The sequence below is a fragment of the Mustela putorius genome, unplaced genomic scaffold, assembly GCF_011764305.1.
Source record: "Mustela putorius furo isolate JIRA1106 unplaced genomic scaffold, ASM1176430v1.1 tig00003898_pilon_pilon_pilon, whole genome shotgun sequence".
In the NCBI taxonomy this organism is placed as follows: domain Eukaryota; kingdom Metazoa; phylum Chordata; class Mammalia; order Carnivora; family Mustelidae; genus Mustela; species Mustela putorius.
This window is the reverse complement of record NW_025422047.1, coordinates 10,262,332-10,279,281: the sequence shown is the minus strand read 5'-3', so window position 1 is coordinate 10,279,281 and position 16,950 is coordinate 10,262,332. Positions and strand designations below refer to the sequence as shown.

The following is a 16,950-nucleotide window of genomic DNA, read 5'->3' as shown; positions in this document are numbered from 1 at the left end:
CCCCATCTTCCTCTTCCCTTCTTTTGGTTCTTGGCAGTCAAGGAAATTCTTGTCAGAATACTAGCTGTGGGGCACCTGGGTGGCTCAGTTGATTAAATGTCTGACTTCAGCTCAGTTCGTGATCTTGGGGTCCTGGGATCAAGCCCCGTGTCAGGGAGTCTTTGGGGAATCTGCCTTTCACTTTCTCCCTCTCTCTGCCCCTCTCTCCCTGCTTGTTCTCTCTCTCTCTGTCTCAAATAAATAAAATCTTGAAAAAAAAAAAAACCTAAAAAAACAAAAAAACACTAGCTGTGAAATAAGCTAAAGGAACAGAGATTTCAGAGACTACATATGACAAAGACAGACTTAACAAAAATAGCTTAGAAAAGTCAATAAACAGCCACAGCCCACAGCAAACAAGCCCTGGCGGGGGGTGGGGGGAATACTCTGATATTCAGAGTTAGCAAAATTACAATGTTCAAAATGTCCAGTTTTCAATAAAATATGCAAAGATACAGTACAGTATGGTTCATTTTCAGAAGAAATGAATAGAAACAGTTGGTAAAGAAGCACAGATGTTAGACTTACTGGGACAAGGAATTTAAATCAGCTATCTTAAATATGTTTAAAGAGCTAAGGGGAATGATAGAGAACTGAATGAAATCAGGAGAATGATGTCTCAGCAAATACAGAATATCATTAAAGATACAGAAAATATAAAAAGAAACCAAACAAATTCTGAGAGTGAAAAGTATAACAGAAATGCAAAATTCACTAGAAGGTGTCTTGGAAGATATGAACAGGCGAAAGAAAGAGTCAGCAAAATTAAAGATAAGTCATTTGAAAATGTCTAGTCTGAAGAGGAGAAAGAAAAAAAGATCAAGAAAAAAATTAACAGAGCTAAAGAGATCTGTGGGACACCATCAAGAATATGAACATACACAGGTGCCTGGGTAGCTCAGTCAGTTAAGCATATGCCTTTAGCTCAGGTCATGATCCTGGGGTCCTGGAATCAAGCCCCACATCAGGCTCCCTGCTCCTCGGGGCACCTGCTTCTTCCTCTCCCTCTGCTGCTCCCCCCAGCTCGTGCTCCCTCTCTTTCTCTGTCCAAAAAAAAAAAAACCAACCCAGCATATGCATGATCAGAGTCTCAGAAGGAGAACACAGAAAGAGGCAGAAGAAATATTTGAAGAAATAAGGGCTCTGAAGAGCTCTTTCTCAACTTGGATAAAGACAGAAATCTATACATCCAAATAGTTCAAACACCAACAAGGATAAATTGAAAGAGATCCGCACTAAGATATACTATAATCAGATTGTTAAAAGACAGAAAATCTTGAAAGTAGCAAAAGAAAAGCAACTTATCACATACAAGGGATCTTTAATAAGATTAACAATGAATTTTTTTAAAAGATTTTATTTATTTATTTGACAGGCAGAGTGAGAAGCATGCTCCCTGCTGAGCAAGGAGCCCCATGTGGGGGCTTAATCCCAGGACTCTGGGATCATGAACTGAGCCAGAGGCAGATGCTTAACCCACTGAGCCACCCAGGTGCCCCTAACAACCAATTTCTCATCAGAAATCACAGAGGTGGGGTGCCTGAGTGGCTTAGTGGGTTAAAGCCTCTGCCTTCGGCTCAGGTCATGATTGGGATCAAGCCCCGCATCAGGCTCTCTGCTCAACAGGGAGCCTGCTTCTCTTCCTCTCTCTCTGCCTGCCTCTCTGCTTACCTGTGATCTGTATCTGTCAAATAAATAAATAAAAATCTTAAAAAAAAAAAAAAATCACATAGGCCAGAAAGCAGTGGGATGACGTATATAAAGTGCTAAAAGAAAAAAAAAATGTCAACCAAGAATTCTTTGTCTAACCAAACTGTTCAGAAATGAAGAAGACATTACCAGGTAAACAAAAGTTGAAGTTTTTCACAAGTAAAACTGGCTTACAAGAAATGCTGAGGGGCGCCTGGGTGGCTCAGTGGGTTAAGCCGCTGCCTTTGGCTTGGGTCATGATCTCAGGGTCCTGGGATCGAGTCCCACATCGGGCTCTCTGCTCGGCAGGGAGCCTGCTTCCCTCTCTCTCTCTCTCTCTGCACCAGCCTCTCTACCTACCTGTGATCTCTCTCTGTCAAATAAATAAATAAAATCTTTTTAAAAAATAAATAAATTAAAAAAAAAAAAAAAAGAAATGCTGAAAGCTTTTTGGGATGAAATAAAACGATACTAGATAGTTACTTGATACCATACCAAAAAATGAAGAACCCTGGTAAAGGTAATTATATTGGTAAATATAAAAGTCAGCATTTCTGTATTTTTGGTTTGTAACTCCTTTTTTTGTTTCATGTATAACTTAACACACAAATGAATAAAATAGTCATTATAAGTCTGTATTAATGGGCATGCAATGCATAACGGTATAATAATTTGTGACAATAACATAAGGTGAGGACTGAGCTTTATAGGAGCAGAGTTTTTATGTTACTGAAGCTAAATTTGCCATCAATTCAAACAAGATTGTTATAAATTCAGGATATTAATTGTATCTCCATAGTAACCACTATGAAATATCTAAAAAATGTACAGAAAAAGAAATAAGGGAATCAAAATGATACACTACAAACATCATTTAAACACAAGATGAGGGGTGCCTGGATGGCTCAGTCAGCTGGGTGTTTGCCTTCAGCTTAGGTCATAATATCCAGATCCTGGGGTTGAACCTATGTTGGCCTTCCTACTCAGCAAGGAGTCTGCTTCTCTCTTTCTCCCTCTGCTCCTCCCCACTACTTGCTCTCTGTCTCAAATAAATAAAATCTTTTTTTTTTTTTAAGATTTTATTTATTTATTTGACAGAGAGAAATTACAAGTACACTGAGAGGCAGGCAGAGAGAAAGAGAAGGAAGCAGGCTCCCTGCCGAGCAGAGAGCCCGACGCGGGACTCGATCCCAGGACCCTGAGATCATGACCTGAGCCGAAGGCAGCGGTTTAACCCACTGAGCCACCCAGGCGCCCCTCAAATAAATAAAATCTTAAAAAAAAAAAAAAACCACAAAGATGTTAGTAATGGAGGAAATGAACAAAATTTAGTCTAAGATGTATAAAAAAATAGTGAAATGATAGAATTAAGCCCCTTCTTATCATTGATTAGTCTACATTGTAAATGAATAAAACTCTCCAATTAAAAGGCAGAGATTAGCAGAATGGATGGTTTTTTAAGAATGGATTTTTTTAAAGATTTATTTATTTATTTTAGAGACAGAGAAAAACTGAAGATGGGGAGTGGGGAGGGACAGAGGGAGGAGAGAAGTCCCAAGCAGACTCCCCACTGAGGGTAGAGCCTGATGCAGGGCTCAATCCCACCACCCTGAGACCACAACCTGAGCTGAAACCAAGAGCAGGATGCCCAACTGACTACCCCCCAGCCACCCCAGCAGAATGGATTTTTTAAAAAACCATCCAACTGTATGTTGTCTACATAAAACTCTAGATCCAACAGTACAAATAGGTTGAAAATGAAAGAATAGAAAAAGATATTCCATGCAAATAATAACCAAATGAGAGCTGGGGTAACTATACTAATGTCAGACAAAATAATCTTTAAGTCAAAAATTGTTCTAAGAGACAGATGTCATTATATATTGATTAAAAGGTTAATTCATCAAGAGCATACAAAAATTATAAACATACCCACCAAACAACAGAGCCCCCAAATATATGAAGCAAACATTGACAGAATTAAAGGGATAAGTAGATAGTTCTACAATAACAGTTGTAGACTTTATTTTTTTTTTTTTTTTTTTTAAAGATTTTTTATTTATTTATCGGGGGTGGGGGGAAAGCGAGCACAGGCAGACAGAATGGCAGACAGAATGGCAGGCAGAGGCAGAGGGAGAAGCAGGCTCCCTGCCGAGCAAGGAGCCCGATGTGGGACTCGATCCCAGGACGCTGGGATCATGACCTGAGCCGAAGGCAGCTGCTTAACCAACTGAGCCACCCAGGCGTCCCAACAGTTGTAGACTTTAATATCTCACCTTTAGTAATAGATAAAACAACCAGACAGAAGATCAGTAAGGAAACAGAGTTTCAGTAGCACTCTAAACCAGCTAAACCTAAGAGACATATAGAACATCCTACCACCAACAAAATACAGATTCTTCTTAAGTGCACATGATACACCATATGGTAGGTCACAAAAAAATGTTAAATAATTTTAAAAGATTGAAATTATACAAAATACCCTCTCTAGCACAGTGGAGAATGGCGCTAGAAATCATTAATGGAAGGAAAATGAAAATTCACAAATATGTTGAAATTAAACACATTCTTAACCTTCTTCAGGTCAAGGAAGAAATCACATGGGAAATTAGAATATACTTTGAGATGAATGAAAATGAAAATGCAACATTCCAGAAGTTATGGAATACAGCAAAATCCATGCTGAGAGAGAAATTTACAGCTGTAAACACCTACATTTAAACCCAGGAAAGATCATATGGGGCACCTGGGTGGCTCAGTGGGTTAAAGCCTCTGCCTTCAGCTCGGGTCATGATCCCAGGGTCCTGGGATCAAGCCCCATATCGGGCTCTCTGCTCAGCGGGAAGCCTGCTTCTCCCTCTCTCTGCCTGCCTCTCTGCCTACTTGTGATCTCTCTCTCTCTCTCTCTGTCAAATAAATAAATAAAATCTGTAAAAAAAAATAAAAAAATAAGCCCAGGAAAGATCATAAACCAAAAACCTAACTGTATACCTTAAGGAAGTAAGAAAAGAACAAACTAAACCCAAAGCTAATAGAAAGATTGAAATAATAAGGATTAGAATAGAAAACAGAATCAGCAAAACCAAAAGTTGGTTCTTTGAAAAAAAATCAACAAAATTGACAAACCTTTAGCAGATTAAGGAAAATTGAGTGTTGATGCAAAATAACCAAAATAGGAATAAAAGTGGAGACATTGCTACTGACCTTACAGAAATAAAAAGAATTATAAGAGAGCACTATGGGGGCACCTGGGTAGCTCAGTCAGTTAAGAATTCGCCTTCAGTTCAGGTCATGTTCCACACATCTGGCTCCCTGCTCAGTGAGGAATCTGCTTCTCCCTCTCCCACCACCCCGCCCCCACTCATGGACGCATGTGCTCATTTTCACTCTCTCAAATAAATAAATAGATTTTTTTTTAAAAAAGAACACTATGAACAGTTACATGCCAATGAATTACATAACCTAGATAAACAAATTTCTAGAAGCACATAAACTATAAAAATTGACCCAAGAAGAAGTGGAAAATCTGAACATAATCTATAACACAGAAAAAGACTGAATCAGTAGAAAAACTTTTAACAAAGAAAAGTCCAGGATAAGATAGCTTCACTGGTGAAATCTACCAAACAGTTCTATGAAGCCAGCATTACCTTGATATGAAAGCCAGACAAAGACACCATAAGAAAACAATAATTCCTTATGAATATTGAAGCAAAAATTTCCTGTATTTTTTTGGGTAGGTGCCATGCCCAGTGAGGGGTTTGAGCTCATGACACTGAGTTGAAGACCTGAGTTGAGGTCAAGAATCAGATTTTTATCAGACTGAGCCAGCCAGGTGGCCCAGAAGCAAAAGCTCCCAATAAAATACTAGCAAACCAAATCTAACAGCAAGTTGACAAAGTGAGATTTATCTCAAGAATGCAAGGGTAGGGGCGCCTGGGTGGCTAAGTGGGTTAAAGCCTCTGCCTTCAGCTCAGGTCATGATCTCAGGGTCCTGGGATCGAGCCCCGCATCAGGCTCTCTGCTCAGTGGGGAGCCCGCTTCCTCCTCTCTCTCTCTCTGCCTGCCTCTCTGTCTACTTGTGATCTCTCTATCTGTCAAATAAATAAATAAAATCTTAAAAAAAAAAAAAAGAATGCAAGGGTGATTCAAAATAAGAAAACCACTCAGTGTAATATACTATATTAAAAGAACAAAGGGAAAAACTCAAAATCTTCTTAATTTGGTAAAATTAAGATTTGATAAAATCTATCACCTTTAATTTGATAAAATCCACTACCCTTTCATGATAAAAACAACCAGCAAACTAGAAATGGAAGGGAACTTCCTCAACATAATAAAGGGCATTTATGAACAACCCATAGTGCACATCATACTCACTGGTGAAAGACTGAAAGTTTTTCCTCTATGATAGGAACAAGACAAGGATGCCCACATTCACCACTGCTGTTCAACATTGTACTGGTAATTTAGGCAGAACAATTAGGCAAGGAAAAACATTGGCATAGAAATTGGAAAGGAGAAGGTAAAGCTATCTCTATTCGCAGAGGTCATGGTCCTATGTAGAAAAATGCAGAGAATCCTCAAAAAAACTTCCAGAACTAATGAACAAGTTCAGCACAGTTTGCAGGGACAAGATCAACTCACAAAAGTCAATTTTGTGTCCCTATACTAGCAATGAAAAGTCCAAAAAGGAAATTAAGAAACAACATGGGGCGCCTGGGTGGCTCAGAGGGTTAAGCCTCTGCCTTCGGCTCCGGTCATGATCTCAGGGTCCTGGGATCGAGTCCCGCATTGGGCTCTCTGCTCAGCAGGGAGCCTGTTTCCTCCTCTCTCTCTCTCTGCCTGCCTCTCTACCTGCTTGTGATCTCTGTCTGTCAAATAAATAAATAAAATCTAAAAAAAAAAAAAGAAACAATATAATTTATAATAGCATCCATAAAATAAAATAACTGGGAACAAATTTAACCAATAAGTTTATTTAAAGACTTGGACACTGAAAACTACAAACCATTGCTGAAATAAAGATGATCTAAATAAGTAGAAAGACATCCAATGTTCACACCACCCTTCAGTCTTTTTAGACATTCTTTTCCTTAGTAACCTTCCCACAGGAAATTTTAATACCACAAATATACAATATATGTCTGTTTATGGTCCATGGCCATGTGATGGACCACAAACCAATGGAATACCTAAAAAATTTTTTTGCCCTCACCAAGAACCAAGTTTGTTGAGAATACATGGTCTAGGGCAAGGAAAGTACAAGGTCATCCTGAGGCATGTTGTAACAGAAGCAAAGAAGCAGTCAAGCCTGAAGAGGCTCTTACTGACCACAAATGGAATATTTTACACTTGATCTTAGCCAAAAGGCCAAGAAGTGATACAACTAGAACATTATAGCATTCAAAATAATAAGTTACTATAATTGACTAAAGGACACTGAAATATAAAAATCCACAAGCTCATAATAAATAATAAGTAAATAATTCTACAAAAAAGAAAGCAAAAATAAAATAATAAAAAATTAATTAATTAACTAATTAATTAAAAATGAATTTAAAAAATCTGCTACACCTGGAAAATACTTTTTACCACCTCTTTTCTCTGAAAACTAATTAAAAGGAAATAAACACTTATTCTACCTTTTCAGTAGGAACTGCATTTCAGTGTAATCAAATAGCCCCAGAGGGAAAGCTCTTTTTTACAGAAAATATACCAGCTAATAAATGTTGGAGGATTGATAGAATTAGAAAATCACCACTTGGGGTGCCTGGGTGGCTCAGTTGTTGGGTGTCTGCCTTTGGCTCGGTTCATGGTCCCAGGGTTCTGGGATTGAGCCCCATATCAGGCTCTCTGCTAAGCCGGAGGCTTGCTTCTTCTCTCCCACCCACCCTGCTTGTGTTCCCTCTCTCCCTCTCTCTTTCTGTCAAATAAATAAGTGGAATCTTTTTAAAAAATAGAAAATCATGACAAACCATAAGAGATTCTTAATCTCACAAAACAAACTGAGGGTTGCTGGGGGGAGGGCATAGGGAGAGGGTGGTTGGGTTATGGACATTGGGGAGGGTATGTGATATGGTAAGTGCTGTGAAATGTATAAGCCTGACAATTCACAGACCTGTACCCCTGGGGGAAATAATATATTATATGTTAATAAAAATAATTTTTTAAAAAATAGAAAATTACCACTTAAATACTAATGGATACTAACACAATTAGGCAAGATGGTGGGATTGCATGGTGCCGAAGGATTACCTCTAATCAGAAGGGGAAAACTTTGTGGTAAGATCTTGTGGCTACCACTTTAACCCAGTTTGTAAACTTAGCTTTACTTAATGGGACAGTGAGACATTATGTCCTTCTAATGTGATGTAAAAGTACATGGGATCACCTATTTGGTATTTTTACCAAAGTTATTTAAATTGAATCATCCAATCACAACTTTTATGTATACCTTCCAGTTTGTAAGAAATATAAGCAATAGTGAAACAAGTTAAATGATTCTATGAGGGGGGCGCCTGGGTGGCTCAGTGGGATAAGCCGCTGCCTTCGGCTCAGGTCATGATCTCAGGGTCCTGGGATCGAGTCCCACATCGGGCTCTCTGCTCAGCGGGGAGCCTGCTTCCTCCTCTCTCTCTCTGCCTGCCTCTCTGCCTGCTTGTGATTTCTCTCTGTCAAATAAATAAATAAAATCTTAAAAAAAAAAAAATGATTCTATGAGGGAGCAATCAGATAAATCCAGAATGTGAGACATGATAGTTCTATGAGACAACTGATCTGTTCTTTTCAAAAAGTCACTCTGGGGGGCATCTGGGTGACTCAGTTGGTTAAGCATTCAACTCTTGATTTTGGCTCAGGTCATGATCTCAGGGTCATGGGACCAAGCCCAGCATCAGCTCCATGCTCAGCAAGGAGTCTGCTTGAGATTCTCCCCCTTCTCCCTCTGCCCCTCCCCCTGCTCATGTGCATATGCTTGCTCGCTCTCTCTCTGTTTTTTTAAAGATTTTATTTATTTGACAGAGATCACAAGTAGGCAGAGAGGCAGGCAGAAAGAGAGAGAGGAGGAAGCAGGCTCCCTGCAGAACAAAGAGGCCAATATAGGACTCAATCCCAGGACCCTGAGATCATGACCTGAGCTGAAGGCAGCGGCTTAACCCACAGAGCCACCCAGGCATCCCATGCTTGCTCTCTCTCTTAAATAAATAAATCTTTAAAAAAATCACTTTGAAAATAAAAATCACTTTGAGGAAAATAAATGGTGCTGGGAGAGATAATATTCTAGATTAAAAGAGACTTTGGAGATGTGACAAAATACAGTGCATGGTTCATATTTGGATATTACTATAAAAGACATTTGTTGGGGGGGGCACCTGGGTGGCTCAGTCCGTTAAGTGTCTGCCTGCAGCTCAGGTCATGATCCCGGGGTCCTGGGATCAAGCCCCATATGGGGCTCCCTGCTCAGCGGGAAGCCTGCTTCTCTCTCTCCCTCTGCTGCTTCCCCTGCTTGTTCTCTCTCTCTGTCAAATAAACAGATAAAATCTTTTTAAAAATAAAAAATAAAAGACATTTGGGGAATAATTGTAGGAGATTTAAATATGAATTGGGCATTAGATGATATTAGGGTATTATTTTTTAATTTTGTAACGTTTGTTAATGGTGTGTGGCTATGTAGGAAAAATTCCTTATATTTTAGAGATGCATATTGATGTATTTCAAGGTAAAATGTTTCATAATGTCTGTCATTTTTTAAAAAGAACTTCCTCATGAAGAAATGGGTGAAACAAATATGGCAAAATGTTAATACACTGATGTGGTAAATATAGGAGATGAAGATATCAGTATGGATTGTACTGGTCTTCCAACAACTTTTTTTAAAAAGGGGGAATGGGGAGAGAGCAAAAATTGTTTGAAAATATTCATAATATAAATTTTAAAATATTAAAAACAGTTTATATGAAGGGTCCTTAGGAAATGCTACTTTTCAGCCTGAGAATATGTAAGTTCGCTTTGACTTATGTTGAGAACGGTGACTCTTGAATGCTTCCTCAAACTTTTTTTCCTTCCTTATTTCTCCCCTGTCTATCCAGCCCTCTTTGACTCGATGCACAGCAACCAAGCCTCAGATAGCCTATTTTCCCCACCCCGTACTCTTCATTCACCCACCCTACAACTCCGGCAGCGCTCCGAGAAGCCCCCTTGGTGTAAGTAATCCTTTTGGAACTGCCTGGAGAAAGGCCAAGAGGGATGGAGGGATTGGTGAGTGAGAGACCTGTCTCATGAGGGTTGAAATGAAGATGAGGGTTGAAAGACCAAGAATAACCAGTAGGGAAACCAGTCTCATCTGTTTCCAAAGTGAGGGAGGATTTGTTTAGTCTGTCTCATTATCTCCATTCTCCATGACCCCTCTGTTTCATTGGAGAGGCTCCTTAAAGGTAGTGTCCCAGAGGGTACTTTGGGGGAACAAAGGACAGAAACTTCATTCTCCTCAGATTCCCATTTGGTCTCTATATCTTTCTCAAGTACAGATGACTTGAGAGGATACCTTAGTGTATAGAAAAGCTGGGAGAGGGGCACCTGGGTGGCTCAGTGGGTTAAAGCCTCTGCCTTCAGCTCAGGTCATGATCCCAGGGTCCTGGGATCGAGCCCCATATCGGGCTCTCTGCCTGCCTCTCCGCCTACTTGTGATCTCTTTCCATCAAATGAATAAACTAAAAAATTAAAAAAAAAAAAAAGAAAAGAAAAGCTGGGAGAAGGAAACTAGAATTTGCTACTACTTTCTACATATCCCTTTTCTCAACTTGTCTGTTCTCAGCTGTTAGTTCAAATTGAAGTGCTGCTTTTTCTCATCTCTTCTTTATAACCTCTAGCCCATCACAAGGTCCCCCTGGGTGGCACAGTTGGTTAAGTACTTGACTCTTGTATTAGGCGCAGGTCATGATCTCAGGGTTGTGAGATAGAGTCTGCTTCAGAGTCTCTCTCTCTCTACCTCTGCCCTTCCCACTGGTGCTCTCTAAATAAATAAATAAATAAACAAACAAACAAATGAACAAATAAAATCTCTAGCCTATCACTAATTTTCCTTGGTAACAGTGTGAATAGTGGAGTCACAGGGACTTCCTAGTGTAATTGTAGGAGATCCTGGTGACAGAGAGAGCATAAGGACCAGAGACACCAGTGATGGAAGAATCCTTTCCTTATTCAACCTGCCTCCAGAAAATAACTAAAATCAAACATGGCTTTTATTACTTCATTGGATAGGAGTGAAGCAAAGATTCATATTTCAGCATTGGGTTAAACAGTTGCAGATCGGCACCCTGTATGCAGAAGAAACATTCCGTTCCGACACCAAGAGCTCTTCTGCTGAATTTCATATTATCTTACATTCACCTTGTCATTGCTCCTTTTATCTCTCTCTCTCTCCCGGAATGTTTATAGGTTTTGTGCCCCTGGAAATCTTTTTTTAAAATAATATATACATTTTAAAATTTGAGTATAGTTGATATGCAATGTTATACAACATACTAGTTCAACAAGACTATACATTATGCTGTGATCACCACAAGTGTAGCTACCATCTGTCATAATACAATGCTAGTACATTAGCATTTACTCTATTCCCTGTGCTGTACCTTTTGTTCCTGTGACTTACTCATTTCATAACTGGAAGCCTGTATCTCCCACTCCCCCCTTCACCCATTTTGCCCAGCCTCTCACCACCCCTTCACATCAGCTTGTTCTCTGTATTTTAGGTCTAATTCTGCTTTTTATTTGTTTGTTTATTCTTTTTTTTTTCTTTTTGGAGTCTGCATATAAGTGAAACCAGTGGTGTTGGTCTTCCTTTATTTCACTTAGCATAATATCTTCGAGGTCCATCCATATGGTCACAGATGGTAAAATCTTATCCTTTTCATGGTTGAGTTATATTCCTCTGTGTGTGTGTGTGTGTGTGTGTGTGTGTGTATGTGTATGTGCGTGTATCTTCTTCTTCTCCTTCTGTTTTTTTTTTTTTTTTATCCATTCATCTGTTGGTGAACACTTGGGATATTTCCATAACTTGGCTATTGTAAATAATGCTACAATAAACATAGGGATGCATGTGTCTTTTGAAGTTAGAGTTTTCATTTTCTTTGGGCAAATACTCAGTAGTGGAATTATTGGATCATATGGCAATTCTATCTTAATTTTTTGAGGAACCTCCATACTGTTTTCTGCAGTGGCTACATCAATTTACATTCCCACCAGCAGTGCACAGACTTTCCTTTTTTTACACATGCTCTCCAGCACTTGCTATTTCTTGTCTTTTTTTTTTTAGTTTTTATTTTAATTCTAGTTAGTTAACATAAAGCGTTCTATGTTATTTCTTGTCTTTCTGATTCTAGCTGTTCTGACAAGTGTGAGGTGATTTCTCACTGTGGTCTTGATTTGCATTTCCCTGATGATTAGTGATATTGAACATCTTTGCATGTGTCTGTTGGCCATCTGTATGTCATCTTTGGATATCTGTTCAGGTCCTCTACCCAGTTTTTAGTTGGATTATTTGGGGTCTTTTGGTGTTGAGTTGTGTAAGTTCTTTATATATTTTAGATGCTAACCCTTTATTGGATATAACATTTGCAAATATCTTTGATCATTCATTACGTTGCCTTTTTGTTTTGTTGGTGGTTTCCTTTGTTGTGCAAAAGCTTTTTTTTTTTTTTTAAGATTTTATTTATTTATTTGAGATAGAGAGAGCGAGAACACAAGTAGGCAGAGAGGCAGGCAGAGAGAGGGGTAAGCAGGCTCTCTGCTGAACAAAGAGCCTGATGTGGGGCTTGATCTCAAGACCCTGAGATCATGACCTGAGCCTAAGGCGAAGGCGGAGGCTTAGCCCACTGAGCCACCCAGGTGCCCCTCCTTTGTTGTGCAAAAGCTTTTTATTTGAATATAGCCCAGTAGTTTATTTTTGCTTTTGTTTCCCTTAGCCTCAGAAGACATGTCTAAAAAAATGTTGCTACAGCTGATGTCAGAGAGATTACTGCCTGTGCTTGCTTCTAGGATTTTTATGGTTTCAAGTCTCACATTTAGGTCCTTGATCCATTTTGAGTTTATTTTTGTATATGGTGTCAGAAAGTGGTTCCGTTTCATTCTTTTGCATGTAGCTATCCAGTTTTTCCAGCACCATTTACTAAAGACTGCTTTTCCCCCTGCTATATTCTTGTCTCCTTTGTCATAGATGAACTGACCATATGAGCATGGGTTTCTATTCTGTTCCATTGATCTATGAGTCTGTTTTTGTGTCAGTACTGTTTGATTACTACAGTTTTGTAGTATATCTTGAAATCTGGAATTGTGATACCTCCAGCTTTGTTCTTCTTTCTCAAGATTGCTTTGACTGCCTCTGGAAACTTTATATTTCTCCTGCTTCTGCTTTTTTCTTTCTTTGAGAGGGAGAGAGAGAGAAAGCATGAGGTGGGAGAGGCAGAGGGAGAAGCAGACCCCCTGCTGAGCAGGGAGTCCCATGTGGTGCTCCATCCCAGGACCTGAGATCATGACCTGAGCAAGAGGCAGATACTTAACTGACTGAGGCACCCAGGTGCCCTTCCTGCTTCTGCTTCTGTCTGACCTCTTTGATTTGCCTGAATCAAACCACTAAGTGAATATTAAGGCTACTTCTATCCTTGGGTAACTCTTTCTTTTTCTTCTTGTTTTTAATCTACTATCACATCTTTGACTCAGTATGAGGTATGAAGCTTCATTGGTAAATATTTTCTTTAGAGTTTGTCTGCCGTAAATAGGCCCTGTTGGCCCAAACCATGTTCCTCTTTCTTCTGCTTGAAGCATGCCACCTGTGGCTCTTTATAGAAAAGAGAAAACTGGCATGCCCTAAACTCAATGGCTGATTCAGCCTTTTCAGGCTCAGGCTTGCCAGCTTTCCCAGGTTCTCTTTGATGACAAGATATTCAGGTGCCCCCTATATCCAAATTCAATCATTATTTATATTAGAATACTTTGAATATAAAATTAGAATACCATTAATAAATACATTTACAAAATGAAACGTAGATTAGTCCCCTGCTAGAGGTCAGTGAAGTAGTAGAGATTGGGGTAGGAATTGTCCCCCAGTGTAATTGAGCCCTTCGTTTTATTACTTTCAATATGGGATAATTAATTTTTGTGTTGTATATATCTTTTTTTTTTTTAAAGATTTTATTTGTTTATTTGACAGAGAGAAATCACAAGTAGATGGAGAGGCAGGCAGAGAGAGAGAGAGGGAAGCAGGCTCTCTGCTGAGCAGAGAGCCCGATGCGGGACTCGATCCCAGGACTCTGAGATCATGACCTGAGCCGAAGGCAGCGGCTTAACCCACTGAGCCACCCAGGCGCCCCGTGTGTTGTATATATCTGTAACATCCACAAGCCTCTAACATTGTGTGTCCCAAGACTTAGAAGGTTCTTGACCTTGGATCCATGGATGGATTTCAGGGTTAAGTCTTTGAGCCCCAGGAATTATTTGTGAAGATTAGTACGAATATCCATATGTATATTTTTCTGGTAAGATTGCCCATGACTGTCATTAGAGTTTCAAAGGGTTCAGTGACCACCCCCCAGGAAGATTAATTAAGAAACTTTGCTGTTTAGAGATTCCATGGAAGTCTTCAATCTTCAGGTAATTTTCCTTCCTGCTGTTTTCATTCACAAAATTTTTCTACATTCTCCTGCATAACTGCCTCTTGGGCTATAAACAATGATTACCTTTGCCCCAGAATACATCGATTGCTTTAAAAAAATAATTCTTTACAAAAGATGTACCTAGGATTTAATTGGGAGTATTTCAACATAATTTAATTGGGAGTATCTCAACAAAAAACAAAAGGCCATTAGACCTCATTCCCTCTCCACCCCACATGTTTACCCTAAACCTACAGAATTAGAATCTCTAAAGATGGAACCTTGAAATTCGTATTTTTAAAAATTACCTCATTATGAACCACTGGGATACAGCTTGGTATGCTTCCAAAGTAGGAAGTAGACCATGTGAATTCAGAGTTGGGTTGGGGGTATATTTTTGAAAAAACTGGACGAAGTGGGCCTCATCACTCTCTCCTGAAGTCTTAGATGTACCTTAGCGCTCCTGTGTACTCCTGTAGTGTACATTAGGTCAGAGTAACAGTTCCTGAGCTGGGCTAATTGAGCAATCTCTGCATAGCTTGGGAAGAATTCAGACTCTAGCATTTGAACTGCATTCACAGAATAGAGCCTACTCTTCCAAGTTGCCTGACTTGGTCTCCTGACTTTGTTTTACAGACAGCAGTGGCCCTTCCAGCACTGTGTCAAGTGCTGGTCCTTCCTCCCCCACTGCAGTGGATGGTAACTGCCCTTTTGGCTTTAGTGATCAACCTTCTGTAAGTTCACACATGATTGAAGAACATCAAAGCCTTGGGATGCTCCCTAGGAATGGAGAACAAGAGTTCCCCATCGAAGGGGTGCAAGAGCCTTTTGAACCAAACCAGTCTTCACAGGAATCACCTGTGGAAACCAGCCAGCCATGCCAGGAGGTTGCTGAGGTGATCAGCCAGCCCTGCCAGGAGGTTCCTGACATCAGCCAGCCATGGCAGGAGAGCCATGACAACGTTGACCAGATATGTCAGAAGGTTCCTCAGATCCACCAGCCATGCCAAAAGGCGAGCCACTTGTGCCAGAAAATCTCTGATGAAGCTTGCCAGCTTTGCCTGGAGAACCCTGAGGTCAGCCATCCATCCCAAGAGGTCCCTGTGGAAGTTGGCAGGCTGGCCCATGGGTTCCCTCGAGGGGTTGGTGACCTAGTCCAGGAAATCCGTATGGAAGTTGGCAATCCAACCCAAGAGACCCCTGAGGAGCTCAGCCAGCCATGCCAAGAGTTCTTTGCAGAGGTTAGCAGGCTGACCCAAGAGGCTTCTGCAATCAATCTGTTGTCTCAGGACATTCTTGAGGCTGATAAACCATCCCAAGAGTTCCCTGGTGAGGGTGATCTGCAGGTCCAGGAAGTCCCTGAGGTTAATCGGGAGTCCTGGGTGGCCTCTGAGGTGATTGACCAGCTGCCTGGAGAGGATATTCCCCAAGCCCAGTATCCATCTGGTGATCCAAACCCTCAGAGCCAGTCTTTAGCCCATGACCAGTACTCACCCCTCCCACCAGCAACATGTGATTAATCATGTTCTCATTAATGGTATCACACTATACCAGCTATTTGAGCTAGCAACTTCTTCTGTTGGCTAACTCGCCTGCCAGTATAAGACCTTGGATCTCACCAGAGGTGTCTGAGGAAGCAGCCCTCTTGGCATGAAGCCAAGAACTGTGCCAGAGCTGGGCTTGAGAAGGAGTCGGTTTGATGCTCAAAGCAGCCATTGACTCCTCACTTGACCATTAGACTGGAATAGGATTTCCGTCAAGGGGTGGGCTGATCTATCATTACCCAACCTCCTCTGAGCATCCCAGGAAATTCCAGCTTGTTAAAGGAAATGCCATTTAACTGCTGAAGACACCATCCAGGGACAGCAAGTGCAAAAGAGGGCTTCAAGGTCTCCACTTTTCTGGGGAAATATTCACAACTTCACAAGGTACCCTTAGACCATATGTGCATTCAGGAGGACTCTTGTGTTTGCTAGCACTCCTCTGGTGGGCCCAGCACGTCTGTCTGAAATGTCTGGGAAAAAAGAGAGGCCCCTTCCCAACAAACATCCACTGTGGCCACTAATCTTTAGATTGGGCTTATGGGTGTTTTGTTTATCATCCCAAATTCCCCCTCTGTCCCAGACCTGTCCCAATAGCTCCAGGGAATAGTAGGTATTAGATTCCTGTGAAAATTTAAGAATAACTACTTAAAATGCTCTGGGGGTTCTTGGCCAATCTGTGAAGCTGGGCCTCTTTTTGTTGTGGGGCTACTTGGCTTAAAAGATGATGTAGTAGAGAAAATCAGGTTCTATTTTGAGCAATCTGCAGAGATCAATATTGTACAGACATGAGCAAAGATTATATATATATTTCTGTAGTGGTGCCAGGGACAGACTGGCCAAAGACCAAACACTCCAGGGTCCCCAAGAGGTATTTCCTTTTGTCATTGTGTCTTTAGGGTCAGGTGTGATTATGAAGCTTTTCCCAAAGATATGGGGATGGGAATGGGTGTGGGTAGGAGGGGTAATGCAGTCACTGGAGTGGGATGGCCGGAACATTATGAGTGCTCAATAAATATGAAATAATAAGA

General features: G+C 40.5%; 1 protein-coding gene across 21 annotated transcripts in view; it reads left to right on the top strand.

The window, feature by feature from the left end:
* The window catches only part of PPIP5K1 (diphosphoinositol pentakisphosphate kinase 1), a 51,435-nt gene extending 34,485 nt beyond the window's left edge, over positions 1-16,950 (top strand). For 20 of the 21 annotated variants that reach the window (XM_045067805.1, XM_045067812.1, XM_013055484.2 and 17 more), the window contains 2 exons: positions 9,819-9,932; positions 15,015-16,950. In XM_045067805.1, coding sequence (XP_044923740.1) covers positions 9,819-9,932; positions 15,015-15,898 — 998 coding nt within the window. In that variant the 3' untranslated portion in view covers positions 15,899-16,950. The remainder of the gene's footprint in view (positions 1-9,818; positions 9,933-15,014) is intronic. The other variant, XM_045067808.1, reaches the window with a different exon arrangement.